At 55.8% G+C, this 18,429-nt stretch overlaps 3 protein-coding genes across 4 annotated transcripts; 1 reads left to right on the forward strand and 2 right to left on the reverse strand.

The window, feature by feature from the left end:
- Window positions 1–1,123: 1,123 nt before the first annotated feature.
- On the reverse strand, window positions 1,124–4,858 carry PSMB8 (proteasome 20S subunit beta 8). Its single transcript, XM_081140646.1, has 6 exons — window positions 4,039–4,858; window positions 3,231–3,378; window positions 2,961–3,072; window positions 2,392–2,521; window positions 1,662–1,866; window positions 1,124–1,433 (listed from the first exon to the last, which is right to left on the reverse strand). The coding sequence occupies exons 1-6, from the start codon at window positions 4,183–4,185 to the stop codon at window positions 1,345–1,347; spliced, it is 831 nt and encodes a 276-aa protein (XP_080996772.1). The 5' UTR covers window positions 4,186–4,858; the 3' UTR covers window positions 1,124–1,344.
- Window positions 4,859–5,337: 479 nt separating this feature from the next.
- On the reverse strand, window positions 5,338–12,876 carry TAP1 (transporter 1, ATP binding cassette subfamily B member). The gene is made up of 11 exons (XM_081139543.1): window positions 12,068–12,876; window positions 11,574–11,688; window positions 11,308–11,438; window positions 10,179–10,384; window positions 9,579–9,776; window positions 8,643–8,771; window positions 8,296–8,484; window positions 7,532–7,705; window positions 7,122–7,284; window positions 6,661–6,797; window positions 5,338–5,926 (listed from the first exon to the last, which is right to left on the reverse strand). The coding sequence occupies exons 1-11, from the start codon at window positions 12,657–12,659 to the stop codon at window positions 5,714–5,716; spliced, it is 2,247 nt and encodes a 748-aa protein (XP_080995669.1). The 5' UTR covers window positions 12,660–12,876; the 3' UTR covers window positions 5,338–5,713.
- Window positions 12,877–13,019: 143 nt separating this feature from the next.
- Window positions 13,020–17,794, forward strand: PSMB9 (proteasome 20S subunit beta 9). Of its 2 annotated transcripts, none has more exons than XM_081139544.1 (6): window positions 13,020–13,263; window positions 15,002–15,069; window positions 15,791–15,922; window positions 16,537–16,666; window positions 16,911–17,052; window positions 17,618–17,794. In XM_081139544.1, exons 1-6 carry the CDS (start codon window positions 13,204–13,206, stop codon window positions 17,743–17,745), a joined length of 660 nt encoding a protein of 219 aa, XP_080995670.1. In that variant the 5' UTR covers window positions 13,020–13,203; the 3' UTR covers window positions 17,746–17,794. The 2 variants fall into 2 exon arrangements, with proteins under 2 accessions (XP_080995670.1, XP_080995671.1); XM_081139545.1 differs by having other exon boundaries at window positions 16,947–17,052.
- Window positions 17,795–18,429: the final 635 nt, after the last annotated feature.

Below are 18,429 nucleotides of genomic sequence, written 5' to 3' on the forward strand. Positions count from 1 at the left end.
ATGAGCCAGAAGACTTCAATATGTCTTCTCGTTTTCCTGACCTCCTTACTTTTCCCTCATAGCCCCCACTTGAGGCGTCTTCCTGTCTCTTTCTCTTCAGTCATGGCCCTGTCATCCTGCAATGGAGCCTTACACATCATGAAACTGAGCCCCTAACGTCCGTCTTCACATTCAATACCCGGCGTCTCCAATACCCAATTTCAGGTCGGCGGTACCATGTTTACAGTTACCACATGCATTCAAGGTGGAAGCTTTTCCATCTAACACTGTAAGTTCAAACTCAGTTGCTCTAGGTGCCCTAACCTAAATTAAATTGCAAATATGTATCCACAGGTAACAAAAATCAGGCTTCCCGAGGTCCTGGAGAGATGTGTGTGGAAGTGATAGGGGGAAGGACACGTAGCAAGAATAGAGCCACAGATGTTTAATAAGTATTCATCTTACTAACTGTAGATAAGAGGTTTTTCACAGGCCCTGGGAAACTGGAGGCTGAAACCAGGCTATAAAAAGATAAGATGCCTCGGTGGGCCCACCACTTAGAAAAGAAATACATTTTGAGAACAGACCAAGGACAGGACACGCTTTGATGTGGCTGCTGTGCCCGGACCCTGACCCCCTCTGGGAGTCGGCCTCAGGAATGGTGACCATTCTCCGGCCCAGGAACGGGCTGAGCCGTTTGTAACATCACCGAGGATTAGCCGCCTGGTTACCGGACTTCGAGCTCCTGAAGGCCCGACTGCAGCCCTGCCCCTCCCCTTCTCTGTCACACTTGCAGCTGCAGCTGCGGAGTCATCCTCTCCCTCACTGGCGTGTAAGCAGCCAGCCGGCGAGGGAGTCAGAGCAGAGTTTCCAGGCTGGCCGGCTGTCTCCCATACTGCCGGCGTTATTGGAATAAACGCTCACAGACGATTCAACCCTGTCTCTGCTTAATTTGGCTCAAGTAGTGACAGGCAGCCTTGGACCCCTTGTGTCCGGTTTCAGAAAGAACATCCAGGAGAAATATTTGGTGAGGCTGTTTCTTAGGTGGGCATTTGATCTGTCTTCTCAGGAAAAGCTCTTCTTTATTTCCTGTCTCCCCTCCCCCAGTCCCCACAGCCCCAAGCCCGCTCAGCCACAAAGCAGAGGCTTTATAACCGTTTCCTTTATTGTACCCGGATGGCTGAGGTGGGGGGAATGGTCCCTGAAATGGAGAACATACAAAGAATAAAGTCTGCCCCAACCCCGCTGGCCGCCGGTTCCCTATCTCTGGGCTCAGAGTGAGCCCCCTTTCTCCTGCTGGGTAAGCTGGCTCAGGTCCCTGAGCGGCGGGCTTTCCCGGAGGAGCCTGCCCAGCTGCGGCCACAGTTACTGAGTGCCCTCCCGGTACTGGTGCATCAGGTCACTGACGTCCGTACTTTCCACTTTCACCCAACCGTCTTCCTTCATGTGGTACACTGTGGGCAAATGAGAAAGAACATGGAGCCCCCTTCACTTCGGCAAGTCCCATTAACGAGATTCTGTTGAAGGCCGTGACAGCACACAGCACAGCCCGCTACTGGGACGTCAGCACCCCTCTGCTGCCTCTGAAAACCTCCTCCCTGCCGCTGTGCCTCCCCCAGTGCCCCAACGCCAAATCCCCCTTCCGGGCCCAGGGCTGCCGAGTGGGAGTGCTGGTCTCTTACTATTGACGAAGCCTCCAGAATAGCTGTCTCGGTGGGTGGCGTGAACAATAGCCCTGCGGCCCAGGTCATAGGCCTCTTCAACGCTGAGACTGGGCCGGTAGCCACTGTCCATGATCCCATAGGCAAAGCTTCGCCCACTACCGGTGGAGAACATACTTCCTGAGAGCCGAGTCCCGTTCTCATCCACATAGTAGAGTCCAGGACCCTAATGGACGCAAGCAGGGTCCAGGTTAGAATGGAGAGGCAGTCCTTGGTCACACACAGTTTTGTGTGACCCATAAAAATTGGACAAAAGAATAAGAATTTACCACACGAATATCTGAGCTTGGGATATCTGAGACTGTTACTTTAGTAACAATCATAGAGCTTTAGAGAGGGGAGGAACAAACGTGCAATCAGCTCTTTTTCCTGACTGGGCCTGGCTCAGCCGCGGAACGTCGGCCTAGGACCCAGGAGACTGAGGCTCGATTCCCAGTCGGGGCACATGCAGGAGGCTGCCAATTGCTGGTGTTTCTCTCTCATTGATGTTTCTATCTCTCTATCTTTCTCCCTTCCTCTCTCTCTCTTAAAAAAAGGACAAGCTTATGAAACAATGGTCCACATCTGGACCCAGAAATGACCGCGGGTATGAAGGAACTGCCCGCGTGTCTTGTAAGGGGGGGAGTGGAAGTGTGCAGTGGGGAACTGATCTCTCGGCAGCAGTGGGGGAACAGAGAGAAGGAGCGCCCACCTTCTTGTCCCAGCCGCAGATCATGCTGCCCATGGAGAGGCCCATGCCCCGGTACTGGCACATCATGTTGGAGAGCAGTTTGGAGGCTGCTGACACCGAGATCCGCTCCCCATTCCGCAGGTGGTACAGTCTGGGTGAGGACAGGCGGTGGGGGAGAGCTTAGAGGCGGCAGCCGGCTAGCTCTCTGAGGGGCCCAGGGAGCAGGGGATGGGCAGGAAGTGATTAAAGAGATGAGCATTTGAAGGGAATGGTTTTGTAGGACCTAAGGATCAGGGAGAGGTTTGAAATTTAAAGTATTAAGCCACCTTTTTAAAACAGCAACAATGGTACTATCCCACCAGGATTGATGGTATCAGTGCTTAAGTAATTGACAAATTATCTGGCTTATTGACAGGAACAGAACTGAGATTTGGGGGAAGGTCATCACCAAAAGGCTATTTTGTGAAATACTCCTTTAGCACCAGGATGCTGCATTAGTTCAGGGGGGAGGGTAAGGAGCAGTGATCTGGAGAACCCGGGACCCAGAACTGACCGGCGTCCTTAGAGGGGAGATGAGAGGCCGGGCCCACCTGCACTCCTTGGCCAGCAGGCGCTCCCAGTACTGACAGTCGGCCGCACAGCCAGACATGGTGCCAAGCAGGTAGGGGTTGATCTCGATCACCTTGTTCACCTTTAAGGTGGCTGGAAGAACATGGCGTCTTGAGAGAAGAGGAATGGCCCTCCCTCCCCAGCTCTCCCCAGCGTCCTAGGTCAGCGTCAGCTGGGGCTCTGTGCAGAGGCTGGGGTCCCGCTGGGAGGAGGGCGCAGCTCCCCGAGCTGGCTGCAGGAACAGGACTCACCGATGTAACTGCCAGCCGAGGCCCGAGAGTCCACGGCCACGATCACCCCGTGCTGGAACTTGAAGGCCAGCGTGGTCGTGCCATGAGCCAGCTCAATCTGAACGCGCCTCTCTCCGCTGCCACCCAGGGCCTGGAGGAACTCGGGGGGCTGGTCCGGGGGAAGGGCAGAGAGGGGAGTGAGGCCTCCGGGCGGGGCTGGCGGAGCCCGTGGAGAGCCCCTGGCCTGGCGAGGACGCGCCGAGGCTCCGGCGGGAAGCGCAGGCCCGCGACGCCAGCCCTTCCCGCTTCCCGGCGCACGGAAAGGAAACAGGTGCCCCCGCAACCCGCAGCGTCAAGGGTGACTTCCACGTTGTCTCAGTAACAGGTCATTTAACCCTCACAAAACACGTGTATCACTCGTATCCGCATTTTACAAAAGAGGCCCAAAATCTAGTCTAAGTGATTTGATCCAAGACACACGGGGCGGGGGGGGGGGCTAACCGCCCTCCTTTATAGGTCCCCCAAGACCCTGCGCAGCCGCCGCGCCCGGTGCCGCCGCGGGAAGGGCTCCGGCCCGCGGGTGCGGGACGGCGGGCGGGAACGCGCTCCGCCTCCCGAGGGGCGCCCCCACCCCGCTCCCACTCCGTCCTACCCTGCGCTTCCGAGCCCCCAGGCTGTGAGCCGCGACGCCTCCTCCCGGCTCGGTCCCCGGGCGGGGCTCCGCACCACTCGGGACGGCCCCTCCGCGCTTCCCCGCCTGCGGCCCGCTCCGGGGACCCTCCGTTCCCCGCGCCCTCCCCCCGCCTCCCCGTTCTCTTCCAGCGCCAACCTGCACCCCCCGGGGGAGGGCGAGCTCCGGAGATCGCGTGGAGAAACTGTAGTGTCCCGGGTCCGAGCAATGCCGGCCTCCCGAGCGGGGGAAAGCCCAGTCCCCGGTGCGCCCTCGGGGGGCTCCGCACACCTCCAGCAGCGCCATGATCGCCCGGCGCCCCGAGACCTGCCCGCTCTCGCAGAAGGAAGCGAAAGCGAAAGCCCGCAGCCTCAAGGGGAGGGACCCGGGATATTTTCCACATCCCCCTGCCTGTTCCGAGAAGCCAGCGCGTGTCTGGGCACCCGGTGCATCCCGTCCGGACAGGCTTCCCCGCCCACCGTCAGGGAGCTGGGGAAACGGCGGGCGGCAGGCTGTCAGAAGGAAGGGAGAAAGAGATGGGCGCCCCCGAAAGCCCCCTTGGCGATGAGATTACGGGGAGACGCCGCCAGGCCGGGGCGTCCTCTGGACCGGTCGCGGGGCGGGGCGGGGTCGCATCTCTAAAGGCGCAGCCTCGACCCGAAAGCTGGGAGTCCGCAAGGGCCTGGGGGCAGCTTCACGTCGGGGGAGGGGAGGGGCGTGCACAGGAGCATCATTTCGTAGAAGTGAGGGGTGTCGGAGTAGGTGGGGCACTGAGTCCTGAGGACAGGTTTGGGGGCAACAGAATATACCCGCAGCGTGTGGGGGCGGGGGCACCAAGGAGAGGGCGAAGTCTCGGGATCTGCCCACGTGGGCCTTCGTAGGGCCTCCCGGGGTGCAACGGTCGCCCAGCCCGCAGCCACCCACAGGAACTGCCCTGCCCGCCCGCGCCCGCCGGCCTGCTTCTCGCGGACTGAGCCGCGCCGAGCTCCGCTCTAACCCCGCCCGTTTGCAACCTGTGTCGGCCTAACACGCCCAGCAACTGCGGCGTCACAAGCCACGGCCCTCTCTGATTGGAAGGCAGCCACCAGCCGCCCCCGCCACGCGGAGTTCCCAGGCGGGCCCACGGGAAAGGGCCTGGCCTGGCCGCGAGGAGGGGAAGTCTGAGCGCCTCGCTCGAGCCCCTGCGCTTCCCGCAGGCGCTCGCCCTCCGGCAGAGCAGCCAGCGCCTAGGAGCCCTCGTAGCCCAGGCTGGCCCATCCTTGGGGGAGGACATGGGGGGGAGCGGGGAACGGGGAGGTGGCGGTGCAACCAAAGGGAATAGGACACTTTAGGGGAAAGAAGGCGCACCTAGGGCTGTGAAACACGGGGATGCTAAAGGAGAGAGGACACCGGGCTCCTGAAAACTGCACTGAAAAGTCAGCGAGCCATTTGGTGCGCCGAAAACGCGAGAAACCATAGTACACAACACTGATTTTATTATAAATATCAAGAATCCACACAGGGCATTTATGCCTATAAACGCCTTTGCTCCGATTGGAAAGTAGCTGATCTTTCCTTTCTTTATATTCTAAATATTTCTCATTTTTAGAGTGCAATGCACAGAGACCCTGGCTATAAACCCAGTTACACCAGTTGTAAACCAGGTTTTCTTCCAGGAAACCTGCATTTTTCAAGAGGAGCTTGGAGAGGGGGTAATGTACATGGCAGAATTTCAAGTATCACCTAGGGGGTTACACTTGAGGATGTCAGTCCTGACTACTCTGCAGCTCCAGTAAGACCTTTGTTCCCAAATTCTCCACCAAAGAGAAGAGAGAAGGGAGGGCGATGAGAAGTCTCATTCTGGGGCACCCAGCCCATCAGGCGCCTGCACCATGGCCCAGTAGCGTCCCCTGTTCTCCATGAGCTGCTGGTGGGTCCCCGCCTCAGAGATGGTGCCTCCTTCCAGAAAGAGGATGTGGTCAGCCTGCTCCACGGAGCCGAGACACTGGGTGATGAGCAGCACAGACCGAGAGCAGCGCCCGGGGCTCTCATACAGGAGACGCTCCACCTGAGGACAGACAGACTGTCAGAGCTGGGGACCGCGCCCAGCCCAGAGAGGCATCTGTGTTGCCAGAGCCCATAGGCCTTGCCAGGATCGTGGCCATGTGTTGCTTCTCTCTGAAACCTTTGATTTGTTCAGGACTGTTTACATGAGGGAGCAACAGTGGAATGAAAGTCAGAGTTCTAAGGTGAAACCAGTAAGAAAAAAGCAAAGGATATCAAATAGTCTCTCTACCTAAGGACTGAAATATAAAGAATGCTTTATATTCTGTTTTAAAGAAGTACAACTTAGGGGTAAAGACATGAGCGTTCAAGTCAGGTCAGGCAGACTTGAATTTGGGCCCAGGCTCTGCTACTCAACAGATGAATGACACCGAGCAGGTTATTCGACCTCTCAGCCTCCACTTCATCCACAGAAAGAGGACAGCAGCGGCCAGCTCCCTAGCACTCACGATGATTAGGAGACGGTACCTGCAATGGGTCTAGTCGCATGCCTGGCAATAGTATAAGTTCAATTAATATTAATATTGGTATTAGGGTGGTCTTTTCCTTATGTCTGGCTTCAGAGATTCGGAGAATGTCAGTACTCTTGTAAGTGTTTCTAGGCATCTTGAGGAGAAGCTAACAGGAGCTGAGAATTGCAAGGACCAGTTTGGGTAATTACAGGGCTAGTATAACTAACATAGGATGAGGGAGGGAGGGAAGATGGGTGGGACACAGGCATTAAGAAGACTGTCTCACCCGTAACTGGCTGTTTGCATCCAGGGCACTGGTAGCATCGTCCAGGATGAGTACACGTGGTTTCCGGATCAGCGCTCGAGCCAAGGCCACTGCCTGTCGCTGACCCCCTGATAGCTGGCTCCCAGCTTCACCTACCTCTGCAGAGACAAGGTGACAGCTGGGTAACCACATGTGGACCCACGAGCACACAGGCACACATGCACACACCAGGGACTGCAGTCACCCAGGACAAAATATGACAAAGACTCATGGAACAAGGAATAGTGGGTGCAGCCGGACAGGAGAGGTTCTGGAAAGGTGGAGGAGTTCTGAAGATGTGAGGATGAAGGAGCCAGAGGAACAAGATCTTAAAACTTCAAACTGACGTCAGTGGGGCGAGAGGAACTGATGAGCAGAGGCAAGACTACTGGGGTTCCAGGAAGGCACGGCTGTCCGGGTGGTGACATGAATGGACAGAGCACCTGTGTCATAGCCCTGCGGGAGTTCAGAGATGAAACTATGGGCTCCAGACTCCACTGCAGCAGCTGTGATCTCCTCCAGAGTTGGCTTCTGGATCAGGCCATAGGCAATATTTTCTCGGAAACTTCTTCCAAACAGCTGTGGCTCTTGTCCCACTGCAGCTATCTGGGACAAAACATGACAGAGAGTCATGGAACAAGAAATACCGGATGGTTATACAAAGATTAAAGACTCAAACTATTCAAGATATCGTATCACAAAGTTACACACCCTCTCTCCTGGCCATTCCCCGTCTCTACCCAGGGTCTCCCATCATTCCCTAACCCTTCTTCAGCATGTTCAGTGAGTGCTCAGTGAGAATATTCTTCTTACTTGGTGCTCCGCACCCTCCACCGACCACCTTCTTGCTCACCTGCCGGTGCAGGTAGCGGTGCTCATACTGGGGAAGGGGCTCCCCATCCAGCAGCAGCTTCCCTGCTGTGGGCTGGTACAGATTCTGCAGCAGGGCCGCCACCGTGCTCTTCCCGGACCCGTTGGGCCCCACCACCGCCGTCACCTCGCCGGGCCGCAGGGTGAACGTCAGCCCCTGGAGGCCAGAGCATCAATCACACGGTAAGAGGCCAACTGAGGCCACTAACCCTGAGGCTGTCACTGTCTCATTACATAGCACGATGTCTTACCCCAGGGAAGAAACGAGAAAAATGGGGAGATATAGTCACGCCTCCCCTCCCACATGCAGAGACCTCTGCTCCTTGGGGGTGATAACTCCCAGAGGAGTAGAAATGGAAGGTGAGGCAAAGACAGAAAGAAAGACTCGGCACCTCTATGCTACATACTTGGTATCAGATACCATGAGAAAACAGAAAAAAATCACCTTCAAAAGCACAAAGGGAAAGAAAGAGGAAAGCTGGGAGGCGGGGGCACAGATTTCCTTAGCAATTCCTTGGGATGTGAGGGATTCCTCCCTGAGAGCCTCCTCTCCCATTCTTCTTGGAAATCCAAACTGGTTCTTCAGTTTGGGGCAGTTTTATGGAACAGATGGTGCTCACTTTTGCCTTTGAGGGGTTAGGAAGGCTCTATCTCTACCTGGTGTTAAGCAGGCTGAAGTGAGGAAGACAATTTAGGATGGAAGAGTTGAGAGTATGGTGGTGGAATGCAAGGACTGGGAGGTTGTACCTGCAGCACTGGGACATCTGGGCGGTTGGGGTAGGCGAAGGAGACGTCTTGGAACTGAACAAGGCCCTCCAAGTTCGAAGGAGTCAACACACCACTGGCTGGGCAGCAAGGGATCCGGTCCAGATACTCAAATATTTTCTCTGAGGAGCCCACAGCCTTCTGCACATTGGGGTAGGTGGAGAGCAGTACCTGGAAGGGAGATATGAATGGGGGGGGGGGGCTCCTAGTCTGCTTCCAGGGTTGTGTGATGTGAGATGTGAGATGGGTAAAGAATGGAAGGAAAGCGACATGGATGGTGAGGGCATGGGGAAGGAGGGGTACTGGGAGTGAAACTGGAAGGACCTCACCTCAACCGCTGCGGTGAACTGGATCTGGTAGAGGACAAATGTGACGAGGTTCCCACTGCTCACAGCCCCACTTGTTACCAGCTGCCCACCGATATATAGGATTCCCACCTTCAGCAGCATCCCTGAGATCTGTGGGGAGACCACAGAGAAAAGGGATTGCTGTAGAAATCTAACAGGGTGCAAAGAACCAGAATCCTCAGCATTAAGGAGAAAGAAAGTCCCCTTCCCCCTAGTCACAGCAGGAGGCTCAATAAGTGGAAAGGAAGGAGGAACCACAGAGACCATGGAGTCTCACTCAGTTCATGCTAGAAGTCATCACCATCACCATTATCACCTTGTCTGGGGAGCATTTTGCTCTTTACAAAAGGCTTTCATGAATGTAACATAATCTAACATTCATATCAAGAGCCCTATGAACAAGGTTATATCACTCTCATTTTTTAAAATGGGGAAACCGTCTCAGAGAAGGTAAGTTACCAGGCCATGGTCACAGAGCTAGTAAATGACATCACCAAGCCAGGAACTTGTCATTGCTGGGCTAGTTGTCTTCAATTGCATCACAGATGCCCCCCCACCTTGGCTTCTGCTACTCTCGTGGTTCTCACTAGCACATCCACACATGAGGTGGGCCTAGGCACAGGAATGTATGGCTCCCTGAGCACCCCCTGTAAAGCAAAGGAAGGTCCTAGGGCTGGAAGACGTGGCATCTTCCTAAAAGGGGGGTTAGGTATGTTTTGTGTATCACAGTGAAAGGAAGCCATCTAGCCTAAAAAGAGGGAGTGGGTCAGGAGCACGGAGTGGGGTGACTGAGCCTCAGATTGCTAGGATGAACCAACCGTTGCCCAGTGGAGGACTGTGGAGCAGGGTCAAGGGAAAGGGAGTAGAGCCAAGGCATCTCGGGGACAAGGGAATGGGCATTCATCTCCAGGTGCTCACACTGGTGGTCCAGAGGTTGACTGCATAGGCCAGGGCCTCTTTCTGGTTGAGTGTCTTCATTTCCTGCTGTTTTTGCCTAAACTTCTGGGCCTCGCCCTCCTCATTGGCAAAGCTCCGGACTGTAGAAATGGCTGACAAAGCCTCAATGGCCACCTGGCTGGACTTCGCCAGAGATTCCTGCACCTGTGCTGCTAGCGCCTGCGGAGACACAGACAAGAGATGTCACACAAGGTTGGCAAACCATAGAGACACTAGTACCTGAGTTACCAGGTTGGAGATGAAAGGTGAGAAGGGACAGACAGACAGGACAGAAGAGGACACAGCTCTATGCCCTGGATGCCAAAGAGATCAGAGGAGAAAATGGCTCAGGAGGGTGGTAGGGGTCATGCTCTTGAGATGGTGGCCGTGTTCTTAAAGACAGATTGCGGGCGGGAGTTAGAAGAGAAGGCACAGAGAAAGGAAGATCAACACTCCCACAGAGTCTGAGAACATGGACTATAGGGACAGGAAGTCCATGAAGATGGAGAATCGCTGAGAAACTGAGTCCACCAAAGTGGGAGATGAGGGTCTGTGTAGGGTGAGGCAACTCCCTGGACATACCTGGTACCGTTTTCCAAGCTTCTTAGGCAGAAGGAAAAGCAGAGGCAGGGCGACCAGAGTGACCAGGGTGAGGGACAGTGACCCCCAGAGCATGAGCCCCAAGAGACACAGCCCCCGCACCAGGTACCACAGCAACAGGCTCAGCTTCTCACTCAGAGACTCACTCAGGGTGGACGTGTCCTCTGTTACCCGAGATGTGATGGCACCTGCCAGAGGTTGGGAAGAGAAAGTGGAGTGAATGAGAGTGTCAGAGGGATAGGAGGGACTAGCAGTGGGCCAGGGTGCCAGAGGGAGGGGTGTCAACATGGTGTTCTAAGGATGCTGGGGAAAATAAGGTGAGAGATATAGGGAAGTTCTGGGATCTGAAGGCAGGGAGTGTGTGTTAGAGCAGAAAAGTCTGGCCAAAAGCTTTCATTTAACTATAAAGAAACTCACACCCATGTAAATTCCCACTTCTCTGGCAGATTTCTGTTCCTTAAAGGACTTGTATACCCCATTCTACACACATAGGCAGGGACAGCTTAAGCTGGTCATGTAACAGAGCTGGAGAGAAACGGAGGGTTCTGCTAGAAAGGGGCCCAGGAGACTGTGGTGGTCATGACTTCTAGCATGTGAACTGAGCAAGACTCCATGGTCTCTGTGGTTCATTCTTCCTTTCCACTTATTAAGCCTCCTGCTGTTACTAGGGGGAAAGACTATTTCTCCTTAATGCTAAGGATTTGGGTTTTCTGCACCCCCATTAGATTTCTACCAAGCACTGGATTTGAAATCAAGAGATGGGTTCTGTCTCCCAGTTCATCACTATCCATTTGTGACCATGCAGGTTTCAGCATTTAGGGTCTAGGCCTCAGTTTCCTTCTCTGTAAAACGAGGCACTTGGACACTGTGAGCTCAAAATTTCCAGGTTTGCAATTCTATCTAAATACTCATAGAGGGATAAATTTATGTAAAAGCCTTGGGTGGAAAACTGGGTTTTCCTTAAGGTAAAGAGTTCAATATTTTGCTCTGGAGGTACACCAGGATAAGAAATGACAATGTCTATGTGAGAGAGACCAAGGTTATAAGTAAAGGGGACATATGGGGTTATAACTAGCATGTGGATGTATGGTGAAGGGGTTTCATGGGAAACCTGTTTGGTTCTGTTGGAAAAACTCTGTTTCCTGGCGCAGGACAGCCCGAAACACCTCGCCCTGCAGGCGGCTGTGCACGCGGCCCATGGTGCTGTTGTAGACCCCATCGCCCAGGAACTCCAGCACTGCACTAGAGAGAGGCAGGGGGGTTCAGGGAACAGAGGCCAGGTCCCCGCACAAGTGCACTTTGGGTGGCAGCCCCAACTTCCAGCTCCCTCTTTTTCAGGGTCCCCGATTCTCAGCCTCCCGGCTTGGGCCCCCAGACCTGGCTATGGTGAGAATGGACATGAGGGTTATGTTCGCCGTGAAGGCAGTGGCCGTCCCATCTTGTAGAATCCAGTCAGTGAGGCGGCCCGTGAAGAATGGAATGGCCATCTCCCCTGGGGAGGGAGCGAGGTGTGGGTCACAGATCCCGCGTGTAAGCGGGGCAGCCGTCCCCCAGCCCTCCCCGCCCCCCCCCGCCCCCCTGGAGGGCAGCGCAGGGACAGCACAGCCCCGCAGCTGACGGGCCGCCCTGGAATCCAGCCCGGGGGCCCCGCCAGACCCCGAGGCGCTGCCCTGGGAGGGAGGCCCAGAGGGCACGGAGTAAGATGCCCGGGGGGGGGGGGGGGCCTGGAGTCCCGACGCCCACCCAGCCCGCGGGCGGTCCCCTTCAGGCCGGGGCTGGGCGGCCTGCCCTGACCCGCTAGCCCGTCTCACTGACCACGCCTCTTGACCTCTGCCCCGTCCCCGGCGTCCGTTCGGACCCCGACCACTCACCGAGACAGGAGAGGACCAGCAGGACCAGAATGAGCGGGAGGCGGCGGATCTCCGAGCCCAGGCAGCCCAGGAGCCGACGGACCGCGTCCGCGGAGCCCCCGCCGCCTCCCCGCACCCAAAGGCCGCGGAGCTTGTGCCACAGGGCGGCCGCGGCCAGGGCCGCCGCGTAGCTGAGCGCGAAGGCGTCGGGGCGGCTGCCCCAGCGCAGCAGCCCGGTGCTGTCAGCGTCCCGGGGGCGGCCCCCCGAGCGCAGCTCCCGGAACAGGGCGAGTCCCGGCAGGGCCAAGCCCAGCGCCGCCGCCAGCGGCTCCAGCGCGGCCAGCCCTCCCCGGGCGCCTGCCCCCTTGGCGCCCGCCGTCGCCCTGCGCACCGCACGGGCGCCCAGCCAGAGCCCGGCGCAGCGGCCCAGGCCCGCCACCCAGACCCGGAGCAGCGGCAGCGCGGCGGGCACCAGCAGGGCCGCCACCCGGGGCAGCGCCGGCCGCAGCAGCGCCCCGTCGGCCAGCAGCAGCAGCGCCGGCCCCAGCCACGCCGGGGAAGCGCACGGGAGGCGGAGGCTCCCGCGGGGAGCGGGGGGCCCCGAGCCGGCCATGGCCTGGGCCTCTGGCTGTCCGGGCCGGGAGCTCCGAGCGCGTCCCCGTCGGCGCCCGAGCGGGGCCGGGCCGGGCGGGGCGGGGCTCCGGAAAATCCCGGGCCAGCCGAGCCTGGCCGCGCTGCCCAGAAGCGAGCGGTTTCAGGGAAAGAGGAACCGAAAGCGCCGCGGCTCGCTCCGCCCGCCCACCTCCAACCTGCGCGGGCCGGCCTTCTGCGGAGAGGCGTGGAAGCCAGAGCTGAGGTCGGGGGAGCGGCCCCCAGGCTCCACCTTCTCCGCCACGCGCACCCCGCCCTCCTCCTCCCGCGCCTCCTCCCGCTGGGATCCATTGGTCGGGACTCCGCGGCCCGCCTCGGGGCGGGGCTCTTGGTCACCTGTCTCCGGGCAGAACGGGCCCGCACAGGTTGGCGCCTGGCGCGAGGCCAGCAAGGAGGACACGGGCGCCCCCTGGCGGGCGCGGCGAAGGGGCGGGCCTGCAGGCTGCGCGCAGCGAGGTCCCGAGTCGGAACTCGGCGCGGGCGGCAGCTGGGAGCGCGGCGCCGGGATGCTGCGAGCGGGACCACCCACCGGGGACTTGCCCCGGGCCGGAGAAGTCCACACTGGGGTAATGGGCCTGGGCTTGAGGGTTAGCAGAAGGGGGGAGGTGGTGGAGCGCCTTGGGGGGCTCTGGAAGCACCAAAGTGAATGCGGAGACCAAGAGTGGGGAGGTGGCGTGTGCCCAGTGCCCGTCCCCGCGGTGGATACACAGCGTTTCCATTCTGAAGGGGACTGTCTAGGGCCCGTGAAGGGGCTGCGCCCGCGAGGCTGGTGGAAAAGGGGGTGCTTCGGCTCTTAGCTGGAAGCGCAAGGGGAAGCTGCTCTAAAGAGCTTTCGCTTTCACTCTGGGCTAGAGAGGGGGGCTGGTTAAATCAAGGACGGGTTTGGGAAGGGCGCAGAGTTGAGGAAATGGTGCCCTGGGTGAAATAGGACAGCATTTGGGAGAGGAGAACGTGCACTGATTGAGGAGGGCCAGCTCTCATCACTCAGACTTTCCAGGAATTGGCACCTGGTAACCATGGCACGCACTGACAGCGGGTCGCATGTGCCCGGCCGTGCCCCTCCCCAGCTTGGCCCAGGACGCGGGCTGCCGGCCCCCGTCCCTGCCCGCTCCCACGCACGTGCTGGGGGACTTTGCCCCGGGGGTAAGGCAGCCCAAGACTGGCCGGCTTCGGATCCCAGGCCACTGCACCCCTCTGGGCTGGGGGCACTTTGTTACGGAGGAGTAACTTGAGGATGCGGTTGCCGCCGTCCTCTGGCCCTGATTCGTGGTAATCAGTGTGCAGAAAGGCGCTCAGGCCGCATCCCCGGGGCCAGGGCCGTGAGAAAGAGCAGTAAAACCTCTTAAAGCTAGGAAATCTCCCCTCGCTGCCACACCAGCCGCAAAAGGCAGGAGGTGGAAGCTGAAGAGAGGATGGCAGTTAGACCTGGACTTTAGTCTCCAGTGTGCTAATAGCTGTGTGACCTCGGAGAAGTCACTCACCTTCCCTATGACTCAGTTTCTCATTTGAACCAGGGATCTTTAAGGCTTTTCCAAACTCAACAGAAGTAGAAAAAGTGTAGCCTTAAGCTCTTCACTCTTCCTTAATTTCTTTTCCTGACCTGGAAAGGTCAGCTCAAGCTCTCCAGTCAAGTCCTCGCTTGGTACAGATCTCTCCTCCTGACTCCTAAGATATCTCCTTACCTCTTGATCAGAAATCCTTAAATGAAACCTCTCTTTTAACCCGTCTTGTGTTCCTTGCAGCTTTCCTCCTTCCTTGAGAGTGGCCCTGCTGACCACGGCCCCCCTCAATGCTTCCCTGTGAAAGAGCTCGCTTCTGATTAAGGAGGTGTCGGGTGGAGGATTCTGGGCTCAAAAAAGACCTGAGCTTGTTTTCCAAGGTCGGGGTAACTTGCTGTGTCAGGTCTGTACCACACCTGCACACATGAGCACATGTGATGGAGCCTGCAGTTCCCTTGTGGGGCTGTCTCGCTGGTGCTTGGAAGGGCCCCCTGAGCCAAACGCCTGCCTCTCAGAGCCTCATCTCCCTCCTCTCCCGAAGTGAAAAGGGCTCCACACAGAAGGCTGGGCTTCCGCTGCAGTCCCCCGTGTTGTACCATGGCCAACCTGTGGCATCCTCTTGCAGCCAGGAGAGACAGTAGAGAAAAATGAAAGATGGAGAAAACTCCCCTTCTGGGAGTCAGCGCTGGCCTGAATTTCTGTGTGACCTTGAGCCAGCCCCCGCCCGTCTCTGGGAATGTTTCCTCTCCTCTGATGCGAGAGGGTCGAGGCTCTTCCTGTGCTGACATTCCCCCTCTCTCTGCAGACAACCATCATGGCAGTAGAGTTTGATGGGGGCGTTGTGATGGGCTCTGATTCCAGGGTGTCCGCAGGGTAAGTACCAGTGGAGGTATATGCTTTGGAAGGGAGCCAGTGGCCCCCAAGACGCAATTTTCTTACCCACTCGTGAAGCTCTGGTGAACCGGAGCTTTGCAGAAATGGAGCTGGCTTTCAGAAAGGTCACTGTAATTAGGTATTGGGTGGGCACTTGTGTCTCTGAATTCATGGAGGACCCGGGCCTGGGTGTTCCTTGCCTTCCCTGCAAGGAGCAGGGTCTGAAAAGGGGGTGTGGCTAGAGATTTGAGAGGCCTCCTTCCATCTATATTTAGAGGTAGAAAAGACGGGTCTGTCAAGCAGGCATCCTCCTTTCTCATCTATCACATATTAAACTAATTTTGTCTTCTCCTCCTGGCCAGTTTCCTCACAGGCAGAATGAATGTATGGGACCAGGTCAATATTGCTTTATGTCCCATAGAACACATAACTTCTTCAAAATGGTTAATAGCAAAGAAAAATTGATAAGAGTAACATCATTCTTAGCTTAGTATTTTTTAAATTTTATTATAAAATCTAAACCTGAAAATAAGTCTAATTTGGATTACTTGCAGTGTTTCATTTAGCTGAGATGATTTTTGCTTCCTGCTTTAATCCAAGCATTAAATTTCATGCAGTCCATAGCTGTTCTCTTGTCAAATAAGTTTGAGAAACACTGGACGATTAACCTCAAGAACTCCTGCAACTCTAGTGCTGATGACTGCTGACTTCTTCCCCACAGAGAGGCTGTGGTGAACCGCGTGTTTGACAAGCTGTCCCCCTTACACCATCGCATCTACTGTGCCCTCTCTGGTTCGGCTGCTGATGCCCAGGCCGTGGCCGACATGGCTGCCTACCAGCTGGAGCTCCATGGGTAGGAAGCTTTGGGGTCCTCACACTACAACCAGTGAACCCCCATACAGTGCCCTGTCCCAGGAGCACTGCAGTAGAAAACAAAAAACCTGGTTTTGACTCCTGCTTTTATTAGCTTTTACCCAGCACTTGAATCTCTCCAAGCTGGTTTGCACATCTGTAAATCGGAGATAGTAGCACCTACCTACCTCACCAGATGGTTGTTTTGAGAATCAAATGAAGGCAGTTTGAAAACTGCAAATCACTATCCTAATATAAATAACGAGGAAGAAAATGATGTTGCCCACGTATCCTATGGGGAGCCAAGGTCGTTGGGCCGAAGTAAGGCTTATCTGCTTTTACCAACAAAGGCAGGGCTCTTGCAGCCCAGAGTTATAACACTGGGGAGTGGCAGGAGGGACAGAGTAAAGGAGGGCACGATTGCTTGCGACTGAAATCTTCTTACCCATGGGAGGTGTGAGACTTGGCTTCCTTGTGCACTTGGGAGGGGAGCTGCAGTTTGACCTATTGGAGCTACAGGTTGCAAGCGTCACTTGGCAGGGATAATGGTAAGGGCAAAGGAGGGTAGAGCTTCAGGAGATTATATGGACCCCTCCCTCCTAACGTTTCCTTCAGGATGGAACTGGAAGAACCTCCCCTCGTTCTGGCTGCTGCAAACGTGGTGAGAAATATTAGCTATAAATATCGGGAGGAACTGTCTGCACATCTCATGGTAGCCGGCTGGGACCATCGTGAAGGGGGCCAGGTGAGTCTCTCCCAATGCACTCCCTCCCTTGGTGTTCCCTGGTCCCCTCAAGGTGGAGTTAGTGGTCCTATGTCCTTCCAGCAGTGAGTTCCAAAGACACTGCCCCTGAAAGCATAGGACAGTCTCCAACAACAGGGACAGGGGATACGGGGCTTCACTGCAGAGCGTGGAGACCACCTGCTTGTCTGGGTGGCAAGTAGAGGATGGGTGCTTCTCTAGTCTGACTTGAGGATGCCTCCCCCAGGTGTATGGAACACTGGGGGGAATGCTGACTCGACAGCCCTTTGCCATTGGTGGCTCTGGCAGCACCTACATCTACGGTTATGTGGACGCAGCATATAAACCGGGCATGTCCCCCGAGGAGTGCAGGCGCTTCACCACAGAGGGTAATTAGCCAAGGGCAAAGGTGCTGGGAGGGCTTTTAACATGGGAAGGTTGTGAAGAGGGGGAACAGAAAGTGGACTACGTGGGTGACCATTTAGTTTAATGCCCAAACTGGGACATTTTTGAGAGTGAAAGGGGGCAGGACAAATGCTAAACTAGATGGGACTTCAGGACAAAAGGCATAAACCAGGACTGTTCTGAGTACAGAAAACTAAGAAATGTGGCTACAGTAAGAACCAGTGGTGCCTGGTGCTGGTTCGGGTCTAGCTCCTGAGCGCCAACTGTTAAATATTCAAGGATTTGGGAGCTGCTGGTTAAGCTCCTATTTATAACTTAAAATGAATCATGGCAGGAGTATTGAGACCATGTACATTAGGAGATGTTCCATATAAAGGTTTTCTACTTTTAAGTTGGTTTATTAGCACATCACTAACTATGCCCCTCTAGGAGATGGGCTTTGAGGTTGGAAGGTGGTAGCAGGCTTATGGACAGGAGGGGAAGGAAATGGTTTTTGAAGGTAAGTGATTCTCTCTCTCCCTCTCTCTCTCCAACTTGAACCCTCTGCAGCTATCGCTCTGGCCATGAGCCGGGACGGCTCGAGTGGGGGTGTCATCTACCTGGTCACTATTACAGCTGCTGGTGTGGACCATCGAGTGATCTTGGGCAATGAGCTGCCCAAATTCTATGACGAGTGAATCTTCCTCAGACATTCCTCCTTATTTTGTAATAAACTCTCTGAGGCCAGACCCGGCATGGTCAATGGGACGTGGTGCTGAGAGAGGTGAAGCTTAGGGGAGGGCGCCTTCCCCCTCCCTCCCAGGTGTCAGCATACCCTTTTTATCCTTTCGCCCCAAAGTCTAAAACAGGGAAGGAGGGTGGGGAGTGTGCATCACAGATCATCATGTACTGAGTGATTCTGAAATACTAGAAACAATAATTCATTCTGACTCCCCAGGGATGAGGGTGGAAGTTGAGTCGGGACTCATCTCTTTAAGGCACGATTTTCAACCGGTGTGAGGCGGCACAGCAGTGAGCCATGAGAATGTGTAAGACATGACCCCTTCTCCCTCAAATTGTCAAGTTAAAAAAGTGACAACAGCCAACACAACAATGGCTGTCCAGTGTGAATGAATAAAAATTATACCTTTTTTTTTTTTTCTGTCAGGTGGAGGAAAATGTAATATATTTTTTGGTGTGCAGCAGGATTTTAGTAGTTAGTTTGTGTGCCATGAGATGAAAAAGTTGAAAATCGCTGGCTAAGACTGACAGCTAAGACAGTGACATGCAAGTTCGCTAAGAGCACCAGCAAACTCGCCTGTAAAAGAATGCCTTTTATAATGCTTTCATTTGCACTAGAGGTCAATACATGATAAATGTTA

The sequence above is a fragment of the Miniopterus schreibersii genome, assembly GCF_964146895.1.
Source record: "Miniopterus schreibersii genome assembly, chromosome: 6".
NCBI classification, from domain to species: domain Eukaryota; kingdom Metazoa; phylum Chordata; class Mammalia; order Chiroptera; family Miniopteridae; genus Miniopterus; species Miniopterus schreibersii.